The following is a 19,574-nucleotide window of genomic DNA, read 5'->3' as shown; positions in this document are numbered from 1 at the left end:
GGCCATTTGGCCCGTCAGGTTTGTGAGCCTTTATGCAAGAACATCTCAGCTACTCCCACTACCCATGTTTACCGCACAGCACTGTAATTTTAATGGTCCAATTCCCTTTTGAAAGCCAGGATTGAACCTAACTCCACCACACTCTCCGGCAGCTCACTCCAGATCCTAGCTACTTGCTGTGTAAAGAATTTTTTCCTCCTGTATCGTTGATATTGTAAAAAATTGTTTGGAAGTAGGACTTGAATTTTTGTTTAAATTTTGTGACCATTTCATGTGTTGTGGGAAATTGTTGTGCTGTCATATTTTTTAATTTAACTGTTTTGCTTCAAATTTAAATCTTCTGTACCCTCAGACAGAAACATTGGAACAACATCAGCCCCAAGACCAGAAGAGTCTTTCTATGATAATGACCCTAACAATCCTTTTAATGAACAGTATGAGAATTCTCTCAATCCATTTGATGTAAGTGACCCTCACGCTGACAAGATTCTCCAACATAGAACAGAAGAGACAGAAGCACCAAAACCAACAAAGAGACAGAATGTCAAACCAGTGGACATGAGCAAGTACCTCTACGCTGAAGCAACCAAAACAGAAGAGGAGGAATTAGATGAGTATGTCATTAAAACACTCCAACATCAGATTTGAATCATTTTTGTATACCTAATAGCACACTGGATCACATCTTAAAAACTTACGGGTGACATCTTATGGATACACTTAAACATTCAATGATGCTGAAAGAGATCATTACCTGTTTGTTCGCCTATGTAAGCTGAGTTTAATAGGTATTAAAAATCATATAGTCAGAGCATCCAATTTCATGCACCTTAGTTTAGTCAATTAAGTTTCCAGTACGTTTCTTCTATAAAATGCATCAAAGGAGACGGTTGCATGAATAAATACTGCAGTTTAGACCATAAAAGATATCCATTTATTTATTTCCATTTTACCCCATGTTTGGACTCTTCATAGTTTTCTTCAGCTAAGTTGAGAAAAGGCAAGCAGCAGATTTCACTCGCCTCGGTGCTAGTTCGGCACAGTCCTTGGAAACTCTTTTTCCAAATGATATTTCTATATTGAGGCATTGCATTTAGTACAAAGTAGAGTCAAGAATAGAGTTAAGAGAGAAATCTCAGGAGGGCAAAAAGTGCACATGAGATTGCTTTGGCAGATAAGGCAAAGGAGAATCCAAAGAGCTTCTACAAATACATAAAGGGCAAAAGAGTAACTAGGGATAGAGTAGGGCCTCTTAAGGATCAACAAGGTCATCTATGTGCGGATCCACAAGAAATGGGTGAGATCCTAAATGAGTATTTGTCATCAGTATTTATTGTTGAGAAAGGCATGGATGTTAGGGAACTTGGGGAAATAAATAATGATGTCTTGAGGAGTGTACGTTTTACAGAGAAGGAGGTGCTGGAAGTCTTAAAGCACATCAAGGTAGATAAATACCCAGGACGTGATTAAATGTATCCCACGATTTTGTGGGAGGCTAGGGAGGAAATTGCAGGTCACTAGCAGAGATATTTGAATCATCGACAGCCACAGGTGAGGTGCCTGAAGATTGGAGAGTAGCAAATGTTGTGTCTTTGTTCAAGAAGGGCTGCAGGGAAAAGCCTGGGAACTACAGACTGGTGAGCCTAACGTCTGTAGTGGATAAGTTGTTAGAAGGTATTCTGAGAGACAGGGTCTACTGGCATTTAGAGACACAAGGACAGATTATGGATAGTCAGCATGGCTTTGTGAGTGGAAAACCATGTCTCACGAATTTGATTGAGTTTTCTGAGGTAGATGAGGGCAATGCAGTCGATGTTGTCTACATGGACTTTAGAAGACCATTGACAAGGTACCATGTAGGTTGTTGTATAAGGTTAAATCTCACGGGATCCAGGGTGAGGTAGCCAGTTGGATACAAAATTGACTTGATGACAGAAGACAGAGGGTCGTTATAGAGGGTTGTTTTTCAAACTGGAAGTCTGTGACTAGTGATGAGCCTCTGATCGGTGCTGGGGTCCACTGTTATTTGTCATTTATATGAATGATTTGAATGAGAATTTATGGGGCATGTTTGCAGATGACACCAAGATTGGTGGCATAGTTATCAGTGAAGAAGGTTATCTAGGATTGCAACGGGATCTTGACCAATTGGGCCAGTGGGCCAATGAATGGCAGATGGAGTTTAATTTAAATAAATGAGAGGTAATGCATTTTGGTTGATCGAATTGTGGCAGGACTTACCATAAGCCATGGTAGGGCATTTGGGAGAGTTGCAGAACAAAGAGATCTGGGGGTACATGTTCATAGCTCCTTGAAAGTGGAGTCACAGGTGGACAGAGTGGTGAAGAAGGCATTCGGCATACTTGGTTTCATTGGTCGGAACATTGAATACAGGAGTTGGGGCGTCTTGTTGAAGTTGTACAAGACATTAGTAAGGCTACACTTGGAATACTGTGTACAGTTCTGATCACCCTATTATAGAAATGATATTATTAAACTAGAAAGAGTGCAGAAAATATGTACTAGGATGCTACCAGGACTTGATGGTTTGAGTTATAAGGAGAGGCTGGATAGACTGGGACTTTTTTCCCTGGACCGTAGGAGGCTTAGGGATGATCTTATAGAGATCTGTAAAATAATGAGGGGCATAGATCAGGTCGATAGTCAACATCTTTTTCTAAAGGCAGAAGAGTCTAAAACTAGAGGGCATAGGTTTAATGTGAGAGGGACTAGAGACCAAAGGGTCCAGAGGCCCAATTGTTTCAATCAGAGGGTGGTGAGTGTCTGGAACGAGCTGCCAGAGGTAGTAGTAGAGGCAGGTACAGTTTTGTGTTTTAAAAAGCATTTAGACAGTTAAATGGGTAAGATGGGTACAGAGGGATATGAACTAAATGCAGACAACTGGGACTAGCTTAGTGGTTAAAAACTGGGCGGCATGGACAAGTTGGTCCGAAGGGCCTGTTTTCATGCTGTAAACTTCTATGACTTTATGACTCTTAGCTCATTGGAACTGTCAAGGTTATCAAGGGATTTTAAAAAAATCAGTGCCTGTTATTTCTCTCTGTTGACATAATCCTGAGAATTATTATTCTAGGATTTGTGGTGCATGAGTGATTTTACAACCTAACATTGTCACAGTGGGGTGCCTATTAAACAAGCTTTTTGATTAAAGACTCCAAGTGGTTATAGAGTAGAAATGTGTATTTTGGTAAGAGATTAGTTCAGAGAATTTCAGTGTATTGATTTTTTTTTTGCTTAATCAACAAGAGTTTTAAAAGATGTGACATCATTAATAGACACAACTTTATTTTACATCAGCATGGCTGCTAAAGTTTGCCCATAATGGGATTTGGTGAATATGCAGGGAGTGGGTAAAGGCAAAGGGTAGTGGATTGGCCATAGATTAGCATGGGGAGATGAAGGGCCATGGAGATGGGTAGAGGGGCATGTGCTGGGCATGGGGATATGAGGAGCCTTGGAAGTGGATGATGGGGCATGAGACGGATAGGTTGGCATGGATGGGTCATGGGGTGTGTGCGGCTCCCCCCTCCCCAGTACATGGAAAACTGTTGGCATGATTTGTTCCTTATTGCATTGATTTTTATGTTTTATCATCCTGTTCACTTTACTATTTTATATTTGGTGTTATTCAATTGAATTATTCTGGAGCAAAAAGTCAAATATTACAGTGCTAAATTGAATGTCAAATTTTGTGTTTACAAAGAGCAGCAGTATTGGACGAGTTTTACTTCTGCTTTCTTTACTCTTTTATTTCTAAAGTTTAAACTGGCAGTGAATGGAATATTCCTCAGAGACTCTTTCTATCAGCAGGTTAAATTTGGCCCTGTCATCCCCATCTTTCATTCGGGTATCTTGGTCTTATTGGAAGTTCATGAATGACAGATAGATCTGGAAGGCAAGCTTCAAGACTGACATGTGATGTGCATTGAAAGTGCCTAGTTGTTTGTTTCCTTGTCAAGTGCTTTACCGCAGCAAAATAGAGGTCGATCAAGTATAAGACACAAGAGCAGACTAATTGCCCAATTGTGTATTTTGTATCTGGAGGATCATCTTGCTTTCCTACTGATAGTAGATAGAAAGTTTCTAAATCCCAACCCCCCCCCCCCCCCCCCATGGTGAATTTTCTTTCCAGGAAGAGCTTTCTACTATTCTGAGTAGTTTAATGTTAGGTTGAACTTGTCATTGTTTTTATACCTGCCTGATGATAAAACTAGAAACTGATGATGGTTTTTATTAGCTTCAACTTTTTATCATGATCTACTTTTGTAAAGATGCAGCAAAAAGATGAACAAATAAGTGCCTTTTGAACATTTTTAAACAAATACCGTTTTCTGAATTACCTCAAGATTGCGGCTACTTTCAAAACTATGCAAGGTGACAGCATTAATACTAAAAATATTAACTTTCACTTTTTCTTCCATGATTAGAAATGTTACTTCAATTTAATGTTAAAGTAGATTTTATACTTTCAGCTGAAATTGTCTATGTAAATGGCATATATTCTCGAGTGACTGCAAGCCACTTAATATCTGAATGTGGACCTTAAGATAAGAGTTTAACATTCATTTAAATGTTTAGTAAGAAGTACTGAACAGGATTATCTTTTAACCTTGAAAAGCTTGTCACAGGGGATGTGCCATGAAATTCTTGTTTATTCAGCAGGTAAAAGGTTATAAAAAGCAATAAAAATATAGTACATTATTTCTGGAATATTTTCAGAATGTACTTGTGTATTTAAGTACACAGAAGAAAATGTATTTTAAGGAAGGATGTTAGCGAAAAAAAGCCTTTTTTAAAAACAATTCTATTTTAATTAGATCTAATCCGTTTTACGAGCCGAAGGCTGTACATTCTGCAAGGTATCAAACCACGTTAGTGACAGCTTCTGTACAACAGCCTGAGACAGAAAAACAGACAAAGAGGAAGGCTCCATCATCTCCAGTACCTGACAATACATCCACACCAAAGACAGAGACTGTAAAGGTGTACATCAAACCAGCTGTTGTGACGGATCTATCTTCATCACCAAAGGTTTGGTTTAGTAGTAAATTTATTATATTTGTCAATTTACTTTTGTCCTCTATTATTATAATTCAGTTTTAATCAAGTTTTCAGATAAGAATTCACAATTTTTCAGAAATTATGAGTAACATGGTCCTGTGTCATCTGCGGAATCTAGAATCTGGCAAATTATTGGTCTGTAAGAGTAGTGGATTATTTGGCTTTAAGTGTTTTATAAATTTGATTATTTGTACAAATGTTATAACGGGTATAAAAATTCAGCTTGACTCCAGGAATCTCAAAAGTGATTTTTAGTTATATCTTTTAAAATTGTAATTTAGTTTTATCTTTAAAATATAATATTGGAAGTTTGAATCCCTGTTCTCAGCTGCATGAGTTGTACGTTGCATTCAGATTTTTATCCATCTGTTTCTTTGTAAAAATATCTATTATGGTCAATGTTTGTGTTTTCATTTGCAGCAATTGTTATTAAAGATTATATCTTATTGGTAGTTCATTACAAATTGACAAAAGAATAAGTCTCTCTTAATGCCGCACAGTAATCTCCAGGTGAGAATCTTGTTGAAAATTGTAGAACTGTTCACCTTAATCCATTCCCATCTCGAGGGAACTAGTTACAAACACACCAGAGTAGCAACTTGGCATCAACTTCTTTTATTTTTCAAATTGTGGACAAGAGTACCCTGAAGAGTAGAAGAACTGAAAACTATATTTTTACAAACTTAATAGTGAGCGCTTCCTGAATTATACTAGATTTTGAGATAGAATATTTAAAGTAGGTTTTTTTTCCATTTATTCATTCCCAGGATGTGGGTGTCGCTGGCTAGGCCAGCATTTATTGCCCATCCCTAATTGCCCTTGAGAAGGTGGTATTGAGCTGCCTTCTTGAACCTCGTAAGAAGTCTAACAACACCAGGTTAAAGTCCAACAGGTTTATTTGGTAGCAAAAGCCACTAGCTTTCGGAACAAGCTGTCCCTTCGTCAGGTGGGTGAGAGTTCTGATCACAAACAGGACACAAAGACACAAACTCAATTTACATGAATAATGATTGGAATGTGAGTCTTTACAGCTAATCAAGTCTTAAAGGCACAGACAATGTGAGTGGAGGGAGCATTAAGCACAGGTTAAAGAGATGTGTATTGTCTCCAGACAGGACAGCTAGTGAGATTTTGCACATCCAGGCAGGTTGTGGGGGTTACAGATAGTGTGACATGAACCCAATATCCCGGTTGAGGCCGTCCTCATGTGTGCGGAACCTGGCTATCAGTCTCTTTGAGGTTGTTTGAAGGTCTGTTTGAGGTTGTGCGGTTGTTTGAAGACAAGTAGTGGGGGTGTGGGGATGGCCTTGGCGAGATGTTCGTCTTCATCAATGACATGTTGAAGGCTCCGGAGGAGATGTCGTAGCTTCTCTGCTCCGGGGAAGTACTGGACGACGAAGGGTACTCTGTCCACTGTGTCCCGTGTTTGTCTTCTGAGGAGGTCGGTGCGGTTTTTCGCTGTGGCACGTCGGAACTGTCGATCGATGAGTCGAGCGCCATATCCTGTTCTTATGAGGGCATCTTATGAGGGCATCAGGTTGACCGCACAACCTCAAGCAGACCATTGTCCGCAGCAAACTACCCAGCCTTCAGGAGAACAGTGACCACGGCACCACACAACCCTGCCACAGCAATCTCTGCCAGACGTGCCGGATCGTCGACACGGATGCCATCATCTCACGCGAGAACACCATCCACCAGGTACACGGTACATACTCTTGCAACTCGGCCAACGTTGTCTACCTGTTACGCTGCAGGAAAGGATGTCCCGAGGCATGGTACATTGGGGAAACCAGGCAGACGCTACGACAACGGATGAATGAACACCGCTCGACAATCACCAGGCAAGACTGTTCTCTTCCTGTTGGGGAGCACTTCAGCGGTCACGGGCATTCAGCCTCGGATCTCTGGGTAAGCGTTCTCCAAGGTGGCCTTCATGACACACGACAGCGCAGAGTCGCTGAGCAGAGACTGATAGCCAGGTTCCGCACACATGAGGACGGCCTCAACCAGGATATTGGGTTCATGTCACACTATCTGTAAACCCCACAACCTGCCTGGATGTGCAAAATCTCACTAGCTGTCCTGTCTGGAGACAATACACATCTCTTTTTAACCTGTGCTTAATGCTCCCTCCACTCACATTGTCTGTACCTTTAAGACTTGATTAGCTGTAAAGACTCACATTCCAATCATTATTTATGTAAATTGAGTTTGTGTCTTTGTGCCCTGTTTGTGATCAGAACTCCCACCCACCTGACGAAGGGACAGCCTGTTCCGAAAGCTAGTGGCTTTTGCTACCAAATAAACCTGTTGGACTTTAACCTGGTGTTGTTAGACTTCTTACTGTGTTTACCCCAGTCCAACGCCGGCATCTCCACTTCTTGAACCTGTGCAGTCCTATTAGGAAGGGAGTTTCAGGGCTTTGACTCCGCCACAGTGAAGGAACAACAGCATAGTTCCAAGTCAGGATGGTGTGTGGCTTGGAGGGGAACTTGCTTGTGGTGGTGTTCCTTTGTGGCTGCCCTTGTCCTTCTAGGTGGTAGAAGTTGCAGGTTTAGAGGGTGTTGTCGAAGGAACCTTGGTGAGTTATTGCAGTGCATCTTGTACATGGTACACTACTGCTACACACTACTGCCTTGGTGGTGAAGAGAGTGAATGCTGAACCTGATGGATGGGGTGCCAATCAAGTGGCTGTTTTGTCCTGGATGCTGTCAGGCATATTGCGTGAATGTGTGAGCTCCAACAACAAATAGAGAGTATTCTGTCACATTGCAGACGGCATTTAAGAATCAAGCACATTGCTGAGAGTCTGGGCCAGAGCAGGTAAGGATGGCAGATTTCCTCCCCTAAATGGCAATCAATTGAATTCAAATTTCACTAGCTGTTGTGGTGGGATTTAAATCGGTGTCCCCAGAATATTAGCCTTCGATTCCTGATTTTCTAGTCTAGTGACATTACCGCTACCCACTGCCCATCTCGAAAGAAGTAGGAGACGTGTAGTTTAATAATTTCAATTGTTACAGACAACAGAACCTGAGGGAGAGAGGAGTGGGCCTAAGACCAGTGTTCTAAACTTAAATAAGGGCAATTGCAAGGGCATGAAGACAGATCTGCCTAAAGTGGACTCATCCAGGGAAGGGGAGAGTATTCCATCACACTCCTGACTTGTGCCTTGCAGATGGGAGTCAGGCGGTGAGTTATTTGAGAGTAGTGACACATATATGCATGGAGTCTGTAAGAAAACCTCTGTCAGGAGCCTATATTTCTCCTGCTTTGTGTGACCAACATGCTTGAACTCACAGAGCTCTCCGCTCCAATCCTCCAAAATGCATCAAGTTGTCTAAAGTTTCACTGGTAGACTATCCATGCTGTAATGTTTCAGCTGTATCCAACAGTATTGCTTTCAGAGTTTACTCCATTTGTTGAATTCCGGATGACCTTTGCATGAATAAAGGTAAATGGGATTATAACAGGCATTCTCAACAATGGAGAGAGCAGCAGATGGAACTGACTTTAAACATGGAAATGTTTTTGATGCCTAACAGCCTGGAGGCAGTGCTATCAATGTGTCTAAAATGACAAGGAAGATCGAAACAACCATTTAAAAATACTAAATGCATTAAAGAAAATAGCACATCATACAGATTAAAAGAGGGGGCATGATGTAGTGTGAAGAACAGGCATGCATCCTTAAAAACTGTCCACAAAAGCTTCAATCAGCCTCAGGGATGTGAGTCTGTGTTTATGTAGTGTAAAACATTTATCATGAGGTGGTTCAGGAACTGGTGTGAATATTCTTAAGTAACTGCTAAATTAATAAGTAACCAGTAGCTCATACATGACATTGCTCTTGGTAAGTTCCCCTTTACCTTCATTAATTCTCCTTGTGCTCAACTAAACCTGGCCATCCTCTTTGGCTTTTTTGCTTTTTGTTTTGCCTCTGTGTAATGGAGCAGAAATGCTGGTGGTCACAAACAGAATAGGTCTAGTTAGAACACAACATAGAACAGTACAGCACAGAACAGGCCCTTCGGCCCACGATGTTGTGCTGAGCTTTATCTGAAACCAAGATCAAGCTATCCCACTCCCTATCACCCTGGTGTGCTCCATGTGCCTATCCAATAATCGCTTAAATGTTCCTAAAGTGTCTGACTCCACTATCACTGCAGGCAGTCCATTCCACACCCCAACCACTCTCTGAATAAAGAACCTACCTCGGACATCCTTCCTATATCTCCCACCATGAACCCTATAGTTATGCCCCCTTATATTAGCTCCATCCACCCGAGGAAATAGTCTTTGAACGTTCACTCTATCTATCCCCTTCATCATTTTATAAATCTCAATTAAGTCTCCCCAGTACCTCCTCCGCTCCAGAGAGAACAGCCCTAGCTCCCTCAACCTTTCCTCATAAGACCTACCCTCCAAACCAGGCAGCATCCTGGTAAATCTCCTTTGCACTCTTTCCAGCGCTTCCACATCCTTCTTATAGTGAGGTGAGGTGACCTGAACTGCACGCAATATTCCAAATGTGGTCTCACATGTTGGGAATGAAAAGGCCAGAGGGGAGGCTACAGTCGATAATTCTTGAGCCTGGAATCTGGAGAACAGGAAATCTTCGCGATCTCCTTGTCAGTGCTGGAGGTGGAGATTCTGAAAGTGAAATTGGAGTAATGTAGTCAGCATCATGATTGGAACATGTGTCCAAAGATGTCCTAATGAAACTTGCTGGAAATTTAGCTTTGGGCTTCATCTCCTCAAAACTGTAAGTTGTGGACATCAATCGAGTATCTCAAAATAGTGGCTCAGCCACCCAGCTCCCTCACTGAACCAGTGTGTAGGTGGGTGGAGATGAGTTGGAAGAGGGTGAACTCTGTAAGCAGTTGCATTAGGAGATGAGAGGAACATGTCTGACTCCACAGAAACTTGTGTCAGAAGTATTTCATTGGCTGTAAAATCTTTCAAGTTGTCTGGTGGTAATAAAAACACTGTATCGTGTCTTCAAGTTTTGTGGGGGGGCCACCAATGGTCCCTTTAAGGTTAGGCCACTGCAGAAGCAGTAACAGTGAGTGCAGCGTGCGCAGTGGATGAATTTCAAGTAGTGTGTTAACAGGTGTTATGATCCTGACTTGCATTTTCAAGTGGCCTGCATCAGGCAGGCGACCTGGACACCAAATTTGACAGCCAGAAGGTTTTCTACGAGAAGTTGTGTCTTTTAATTGGTGGACAAATGCTAATTTCTCAACTGGAGAAGGGACCAGTTTCTTCCATAATAAAAACAGAAAAATACTCAGCAGGTCTGGCAGCCTTTAGAGAGTAAATGAGTTGACATTTCAGGTCACCGACTCAGTTTTGGAACTAGCTTCTTCCTGCTCTGTTGCTCTGGAAGGGAATGTTGAGGACCTGCCATGCTGCCTGATGTTTACTGGAATCCCTGTTGACTCAGTGTCGATATTAACACTGAACTTCCCCCATTACAACACCACTTCGCTCAGTGTTAATGCTTTAGAATTGGAATTCACATCGGAAGTATTCACATAGCAAGTTGATTGGAGCAGTTGCTCTGTAATAATTGAAACACATTGTAGATGTAATGTGAAAAGGCTGCTGGAGGGGATGGCTGACAAACTGTCCAGAGAGGTCGCAAACGCTCTCTTGATGTGGCAATAGATAGTCAATAAACTAAATGTTGTATAGTACATGACAAAGTATGATCATGTTTTGGGGATCATTGAGTTAGTTATTTTCTCAAATTCTGTATCACCAGCCATTTCCTTAAGCAGGCCATCCAGCTGCTGTGATCTGGAGTGCATCCTTTTCTGCCCAATACCCAGATTGGTGATGGCATCTGTGATTATTAATGATTAATAGAGAAGCTTATTCTGTAGACCAGCCACTGGAATGTATCAAGGGCCACCTGTCTTTCTGAGCTACAGACTGGACAAATTCTTCTTGATCAAGACACATTGAATATTAAGTAAGATCAAGAAGGAACAGTGCCAACACATTTTGTTTCCCAACACTATGCAATTAACAAGATGCAATCCCCTTTTCTAGTCACACAGACCTTCAAAGTCCATTTACTGTCAGCTGATGTTGCATGGACCAGGCCAGTTGCAAGTTTCAAACTAACTGTCCACTGAGCCAAGGCTGCCTGTGGCCTCATGACATTAACCTGAGACAGGAAGTTTCTGATCTCTATCTGTCCACCACCAAGGGCAGCAGCCGGTCAACAACCCCGCGTTCTCCTTCAGTATCTCAGCATTCTGTTAAAATTATGACCCCAAGCAAAGGCTTATCTTTTCAAATAGTGATGTCTTGAGGAGTGTACATATTACAGAGAAGGAGGTGCTGGAAGCCTTAAAGCACATCAAGGTAGAGAAATCCCCGGGACCTGATGAAGCGTATCCCAGGATGTTGTGGGAGGCTAGGGAGGAAATTGCGGGTCACCTAGCCAAGATATTTGAATCATCGATAGTTATGGGTGAGGTGCCTGAAGATTGGAGAGTGGCAAATGTTGTGCCTTTGTTTAAAAAGGGCCGCAGGGAAAAGCCTGGGAACTACAGGCCAGTGAGCCTCACATCTGTGATGGGTAAGTTGTTGGAAGGTATTTTGAGACAGGATCTACAGGCATTTAGAGACGCAAGGACTGATTAGGGACAGTCAGCATGGCTTTGTGAGTGGAAAATCATATCTCAGAAATTTGATTGAGCTTTTTGAAGGGGTGACCAAGAAGGTAGATGAGGGCAGTGCAGTTGATGTTGTCTACATGGACTTTAGCAAGGCCTTTGACAAGGTACCGCATGGTAGGTTGTTGCATAAGGTTAAATCTCACGGGATCCAGGGTGAGGTATCTATATGGATACAAAATTGGCTTCTTGACAGAAGCCAGAAGGTGGTTGTAAAGAGTTGTTTTTCAAACTGGAGGCCTGTGACCAGCGGTGTGCCTCAGGGATCAGTGCTGGGCCCACTGTTATTTGTCATTTATGTTAATGATTTGGATGAGAATATAGGAGGCATGGTTAGTAAGTTTGCAGATGACACCAAGATTGGTGGCATAGTGGACAGTGAAGAAAGTTATCTCCAATTGCAACGGGATCTTGATCAATTGGGGCCAGTGGGCTGACGAATGGCAGATGGAGTTTAATTTAGACAAATGCGAGGTGATGCATTTTGGTAGATTGAACCAGGGGAGGGCTTACTCAGGGCGTTGGAGAGAGTTACAGAACAAAGAGATCTAGGGGTACATGTTCATAGCTCCTTGAAAGTAGAGTCACAGGTGGACAGAGTGGTGAAGAAGGCATTCGGCATGCTTGGTTTCATCGGTCAGAACATTGAATACAGGAGTTGGAATGTCTTGTTGAAGTTGTACAAGGCATTGGTAAGACCACACTTGGAATACTGTGTGCAATTCTGCTCACCCTATTATAGAAAAGATATTATTAAACTAGAAAGAGTGCAGAAAAGATTTACTAGGATGCTACCAGGACTTGATGGATTGAGTTATAAAGAGAGGCTGGATAGATTGGGACTTTTTTCTCTGGAATGTAGGAGGCTGAGGGGTGATCTTATAGAGGTCTATAAAATAATGAGGGGCACAGATCAGCTAGATAATCAATATCTTTTCCCAAAGGTAGGGGAGTCTAAAATTAGAGGGCATAGGTTTAGGGGGAGAGATACAAAAGTGTCCAGAGGGGCAATTTTTTCACATACAGGGTGGTGAGTGTCTGGAACAAGCTGCCAGAGGTAGTAGTAGAGGCGGGTACAATTTTGTCTTTTAAAAAGCATTTAGATAGTTACATGGGTAAGATGGGTATAGAGGGATGTGGGCCAAATGCGGGCAATTGGGACTAGCTTAGGGGTTTTTAAAAAAAAAGGGCGGCATGGACAAGTTGGGCCGAAGGGTCTGTTTCAATGCTGTAAACCTCTATGACTCTATAACTCTTGTAAACAACTCCTGCAAATCCTGAAACAGACAATACACCTCATGATTTAATTAAACCAAATAGCTTTTTATCAATATTGAATAGCAACAAGCTCTTATAACTTGTCTCAAAGGTGTATCGTTTACTGAGCATGCTGGCAGTGGGGGCTTTCTATTATCCAGGATTTGTTAGTTTGCATGTATAAAGAATGCTGCAGCCTAAACCATTTTGAAGCAAATTAATTATTTGAGAAATGAGGTCAGTGTTGTGCAGTCAAATGCAACAACCAATTTGCATCCCAAGGCTCCATGAAAGCAATGAGTTAAATGGCCAGGTAATTGGTTTTGGTAGTGTTCTTTGGGAAGAGCATCATGGGAGTTCCTCTGCCTATCCTTGAAGAATGCTGTGGTGTTCATCCACCTGAACAGACAGACAACGCCTCTGTGTAACTTCTCATCTGAAATGTGGACCTCTTGGTTAATACCAGCCTGAAGCGAGCGCAAAGAGTACAGTGTGGTTTGAACCTGCAGTCCTCTGGCTCCAAGACAAAAATGCTAGCACTAATTATTTATTAATCATTCATAGATTTTCTTAGCACGCATTTCTCCCTCATGTCAGGAATCTGTCAAATGTAGAAATGTGCTTGCAAAGATTGTCACCTGGTATCAAATTTACAGTTTAAGACCGCAGACTTTGTGAACTTAATATTTATTTTAAAAGTACTTTCATTAGAAATCATAGAATTTTTCAACAATTCTGATTTCTTTGATTTTCCTATAAAATATGTGTTCCAAATAAAACTATTTTTTTGGAGTAAGAACTTCAGCTGCTAGTCATTGTAATTACTCATGCAGATTGCTCCCTTATAAAATACATAAAATCAGCACTTGGTGTTCTGAGTAGCAGCCTGATTTAAAATGCTTATATTACTGAGATTGCAGATTGGAATTGTACAAATGGGTACATCTCAAATGCCCCAATGCATAAACTGAGCTTGTTGGACCTCTGTGCACTCAATGGTTCTGTTCCTTCACCCAATTCTCCTCTTTTCTAATTCGGAGTCAGCTGAAGAAAGAGCAGGTGAACATGTCAGTCTTTAAAAAGACAAAATGATGATGTGCAATCTACAAGAAATAGTTTAAAAATAGTTACACCAACCACACTGCTGTAACTTAGTGTGTTGATAGTAGAAACTCATTTTGTTCATATTTGTTTAGTGGTAATGATTCTGAAGACATGTCATCCTTGTTTTGAAATTGATTTAAATTTTGAGTCATAGAGGCCTTTGAGGCTTATATGGGCTGCATAATAATACTGCTGTTGGCTGATATTGACTCTTGGTGCCTTCCTGTCCAAGGATCAGGAACCGGGGGCTATGAGTACAGGTCAGTACTGTGAGCACACAACGTGTAGTACTGATTACGTGATTGATAATTGGTTTATTGAAAAATCATCATGGTGCAAATGTTGAATTGTGATGACAACACAAAAGTAAGCGTAATTCATAATATTGTTATAGACAATCATTAAAATATAAAATTTTAAAATTGCACATTTATAAACATGATAGTATACAAATAATGACAAATCATTGCAAAATGTAAGTCTCTCTAATTTACAGAATAAGAATGTAAGGCACAATGCATTTTGTATTAAAGCCTATTGATTATATGTTGTCAGATTGAAGTCATTAAATTCAGTCGTCTAAATAATATTTGTGTTTTTAAGTTTGTGAGAAAAACGACATGCAAACGTTAACTCGTACAGATACACAAGTAAAAATCTACATGTATAGCAGTACACTGCCTTTGAATAGTGTTTGTTTTATAATTTGTGTTCTACTACAGTAAACTAATGAAGGTTGTCTAGCCTGAGCCAGGTAACTGTACTCTATAATGTGCAAACATGAGCTGTACCTTTAAGAATTTCTCAGTAGTTGGGCTGAAGATTCTTGAGCATGTCAATGGATTTCCAGGTGACAAATATCTTACTGACTAGCAAATTGGTAGGAATTTTTTAAAATGCAAATATAATCTGTTTTTGTTGCTTTATTTTGGAAATAATTAGGGTACTTGATTCTGTAACCCAGCTAGTTCCAGCTTCCTGCATCCTTTCTCCTGGTCAGCTGGAATGGTAATTAGAGTTACATTCTGCTCAGCCTGCAGTGGGGCAGCAGGGTTGGTCACCATTTGAAACTAAAGCAAACCTATCTTTATTGGATTGTTGGTTAAGTTGTCTACTTCAATCCTATCACTGTCATTTATTCCACCTTTATTGGTCCTCTGATCTTTATGAGGTTTATTGTGTACATGTTGGTGTTTTGCAGTGATAAGTATCCCTGAAAAACAGAAAAGAGCTTGCAAAAAGAAATTTAAAAAGGAAAAGAAAATAAACATTAAAATTACTTATCTGTGAACTGCACAGAAGAGAGTAATGCATTCGTTTAAATGTTGCCTTAGATTGAAAACTGTACTGAAGCTTTTGGCTGGTCGTCATTGAGTAATATGGAAAGAGCTGAATAAGGCTGCACTCTTTATAAGGAAGATCACTTATAGGAAAACATGTTTGGTTCGGCTTGTGTTCATCCGAAAGTATGAATGAATCACTCCAAAGTGCAAAAATAAAACTTGTGAGGAAGCTGGTGATGGTCGATGTGTTTTTCACATATGGTAATTAAGATTATATCTAGTAGTCATTACCTTGAAGAAGATATTAATTAATATTATTCAAGTCCTCTCAGAGTCTTCAGTGGATATTTATACCTTAATGTGAAGGCAAAATATTGTCCTTTGTTGTGCGGCTATAGGCATGGTACTAAATTCTTGCATTTTTAAGTGGTTAAAATTTACTTTGTCCTGTCGTCATTGCCTGTAGTGGTTTTGAATGACACAGCAGAAAGATTTGGTAACATTAGCTTAATCTGAGCTTATCCTGTCCCTAAAACACAGGTGTGTGGGCTTAAGCCCAATTGAGGGTTTTCCTCTGTAATACTGAAAAACAGATAAATATTGTTCTTGTGGTTAAGATTCACTAATAATATGGTTCATCTTACCTTTTATATATGATAAAGATTTTTCTCAAGACCATTAAAGTGCATACTCTTTTTAGAATTAATTTTTTTTGCTCATGAAATAGTTTTTAAATTTTCTGTCATGTCATCATAGTAATAAGAAAATCCTAGTTTATAGTTTAGTTTATATTAAAATATCCTTAGCCCTAAACATTAACATCATCTTGTTCATATTAAGAGCAGTAAATAAGTTCTATTTTGAATTGACAGTCTGTTAGACTACGTTGTTACAATACTAACAACAAGCACTATTTTAAAATATGCTTGGAACTATACTGGGTTTTGCTATTGAGATTTGACATAATCTGAATCCCATGTTCCAAAAGCTGCCTTGCTAATAATTATTCCCGTTCTTTTTCACTGTTTTCAATTTTAATGTTGGTTGCCTTTAATTGAAATTGGGCTTGGAAAGTCATTTTATAAATGGAAGCTGGTTACTCTGTCATATCAGATTCAGGTCATATGATCTGCTCCTTATGCCCTACCTAAACTATCATAGAATCACCATTGTTCTTGAACTTTCTTCCTATCCCACCCTAGAATCTAGAGTTTTAACCTTAAACTAGTATTGTCATACCTTTTATTACATGAAATTTTACCCAGTTTCCTTCTGTTAAACTGCACCTGTTGGTTTTAAAACTGATCTAAAATTTGCGTGTGTTTCTTAAACTACTGGATATTATTTGGACCGGAGTTCGAAAGCTGAATAATGGGTTGTCGTAATGTCAGCTAATGGCTGAACTCTCCCAGTGGCTCAGTTGATAAAGATGTTAACCAGTTTAACTGAGCTTTATAGATTAGAAAGTCTAGCTGACCTCAAGCAAGGAAGAGTTGGAAGAGGTATATTGGCTCTGTACCACTGGACTGATTGCTGAAGATTCCTGCCTCTCTTTGCTGCCATCTGACTGTTCATGGAAATTGCACACGTGAATGCTGGATATGGACAAAACTGGTTCAGCAATGATGCTGTCTGTGATGTCCACATGTAACAGTCATCTGTACTCTGCCACTGCCCACACATAAGTTTCAGCAAGCCCAGTCCTATTGTCTCATGTCTATTGAGTTTTGATTCGATCCAACGTTGGGAACCGAACAGCTGATAATTTCTGAGTCCCAAATCTGTGCCGCATTAAAGCAGTCTTCAAATGTAAATGGGCTGGTGGCGAGTTCAACACTTGATGGAGATGGAGCTGCCTGCTGAGGCAATCCTCCTTAAAGACTGATGGCAGCCATGACGGGGCCTGCCACTGCTTTGCAGAATGGAGGAGGCAGTACATGGCAGGGTCATTAGTCTTTCTGCACAAAAAATGGCTAAACAGCAACTAAACAGTACTATATCTGATCCAGAACAGAACCCCTAGTGGCAAAAGTTTTTTCACTTTAAAGTAATTACATAATTGCTCCCTGCTTTGAACCTGGCAACTGTGCACTAACGTATATCACATTATTCAGGTTTGACGATTTGCAAATTGACAATCTTTCTGGCCCTCCTTGGCCCATTAACAAGCTTCTCTGAGAGCTTAACAGGCTGTTAATTGGAGGCTAATGGATTTCTGGCTCTCTTGTCATTGTGCCCCAGAGGCTCGGGAAGCTGACATGCCATTGGGAGTGCTATTTTCAAAGCACAATTGGAAGTTGTACAATTGAATTCCCTGATCATAGAGTCATTACAGTACCAAAGGAGGCCATTTGGCCCATTAAGTTAATGCCAGCTGTCTAGAGCAATCCAAATACAAGTACTTCCGACAGGAATCACCGTATGGCAATCAAAAATCCTGAATGAATTTCTGTAACCCAGGAATTTTGAGGCCAGTTGTATCATCTTGGTTGAGATCATGTGCTAAATTTAACTTAACACGTATCAAATTGAACCTGGGACCGTTCTCTTCTGTATTCGCCATTCGCCTAAAAGACAAAAACAAAATGACTGAGCCACCAGCAAAGTCCTAAGGCTAGATTTCACATTTCTAATGGCCAAATTCCTGCTCATGTTGCTGCTAGTGATAAAGATCAAATTACCACCAGCTTCCAACTGTGTCCTTCACTGCTGCTGGAAAAGAGCTCCCAGTAACTACAAGCTGCATTTGTATGGCACCTTTAATAGAATAAAATGTCCCATTTAATGTGGTAAAATAGTGCTCCTACTATTCTCTGAGAAGAGCACCAAGAGCAAAGACAAACTAACCAAGTGGAGTGTCGCGTTATATGTTAATTTTATCAATTGAGGTTCAGTACATACAGGGAGAGGACATTGATTGGATGGTTCCTTGAGCACATATAAAGGAACACTTACTGACATGGTTCGAGTGGAGTAAGATGATTGATTGTTCGCCTGTAGTGTTTCACTCTGAATAAATCCATTCCAAGTAGAACTGGCTCTAGTTTCTTCTTTCACCAATTGACTATCAGGAATGTAACACTAATAATTCCTAAAGACTAGAAAAGCTCTGGGCTTGCATTCTGGTCTCTGGGAGGTTAGCCAAAGTAATTTACACTGACAAACACTTCTGGGAGATGTCCTTTGCTTCCCTTATTATTTCGCTGTCCATTGCACTAGATGAGCATAAAAAACTGGATGCTGAGAATATAATTTCAAACCTTTGATGAAGATATGAGAGCATTTGAACACAGGTGTATCTCTATGGTCTGTTTCTATTGCAGAGTTACCTCAAGGAGCAGTTTTACCAACAGTCACTAGTACTTGTGTGTTGAGTGAGCTGCTTTGTGTGTCTATATTATGTTATATATATATATTGTATATTCTGAGGCATTTTTTTTTAAAGAGTAAGTGGTATAACAGAAACAGCACAGTTTATAATCTTGTTTCTGTATCTATGCTGGTTGGAGATAGTTTGTACAGATTTGCAAATGAGAAATGCCTAGTAGTCAGATATGGTCATCTCCAATTCATGGTGGAGATTCAAGCTTTTGCTTTGGGCACAAATGATGAAAGGGTGAAAAATGTTTCCCCTCAAATTTGCAATTTGTATCTTGTATGTTGAATGTGAAATCTTCCAGGATTCAGGGCAATATGGCAATATTTAAAAAATGCAATTTCAAAAACTATTGTTTTCAAAATATTTTAACAGATTTGAGTGGTATCCTGTTTATCACAAAAACTTAGCTTTTGTAATCACAGTATCAATCCATCACGTGTGAGGAACCTGATTTTAAATTATGGTAAATGATGTTTAAAAATCATACAGAACCATTTGCAGGTTCATTGGGATCCAGGAGTTACTTCCTTAGTAACTTTTCTGGACACACTATAAGTGATGTTCAAAGTCACGTGGGATCTAGACAAAGTAGGTAGAGAGAAAATGTTTAATTTGAAGAAAGACCAAGAACCAGAGATTTAAACTGATTGACAAAAGGAAGAAAACTATTTTAATGCAGCAAGTAGTTTTGACCTGGAATGCACTGTCTTAAAGTGCGCTGGAGGAAGATTCAATTGAGGCTTTTGAAGGGGAATTCGATTAGCCCGTGAAGGGGAA

At 40.3% G+C, this 19,574-nt stretch overlaps 1 protein-coding gene across 5 annotated transcripts in view; it reads left to right on the top strand.

The window, feature by feature from the left end:
* ehbp1 (EH domain binding protein 1) overlaps window positions 1-19,574 on the top strand; it is a 340,872-nt gene that overhangs the window by 144,831 nt on the left and 176,467 nt on the right. For all 5 annotated transcript variants that reach the window (XM_078230456.1, XM_078230455.1, XM_078230454.1 and 2 more), the window contains 2 exons: window positions 353-614; window positions 4,839-5,052. In XM_078230456.1, the coding sequence (XP_078086582.1) occupies window positions 353-614; window positions 4,839-5,052 (476 nt within the window). The remainder of the gene's footprint in view (window positions 1-352; window positions 615-4,838; window positions 5,053-19,574) is intronic.

Source organism: Mustelus asterias, chromosome 15, assembly GCF_964213995.1.
Source record: "Mustelus asterias chromosome 15, sMusAst1.hap1.1, whole genome shotgun sequence".
Taxonomy (NCBI): domain Eukaryota; kingdom Metazoa; phylum Chordata; class Chondrichthyes; order Carcharhiniformes; family Triakidae; genus Mustelus; species Mustelus asterias.
Note: the sequence above shows the minus strand (reverse complement) of the source record. Positions and strands in the feature narration are given on the sequence as shown.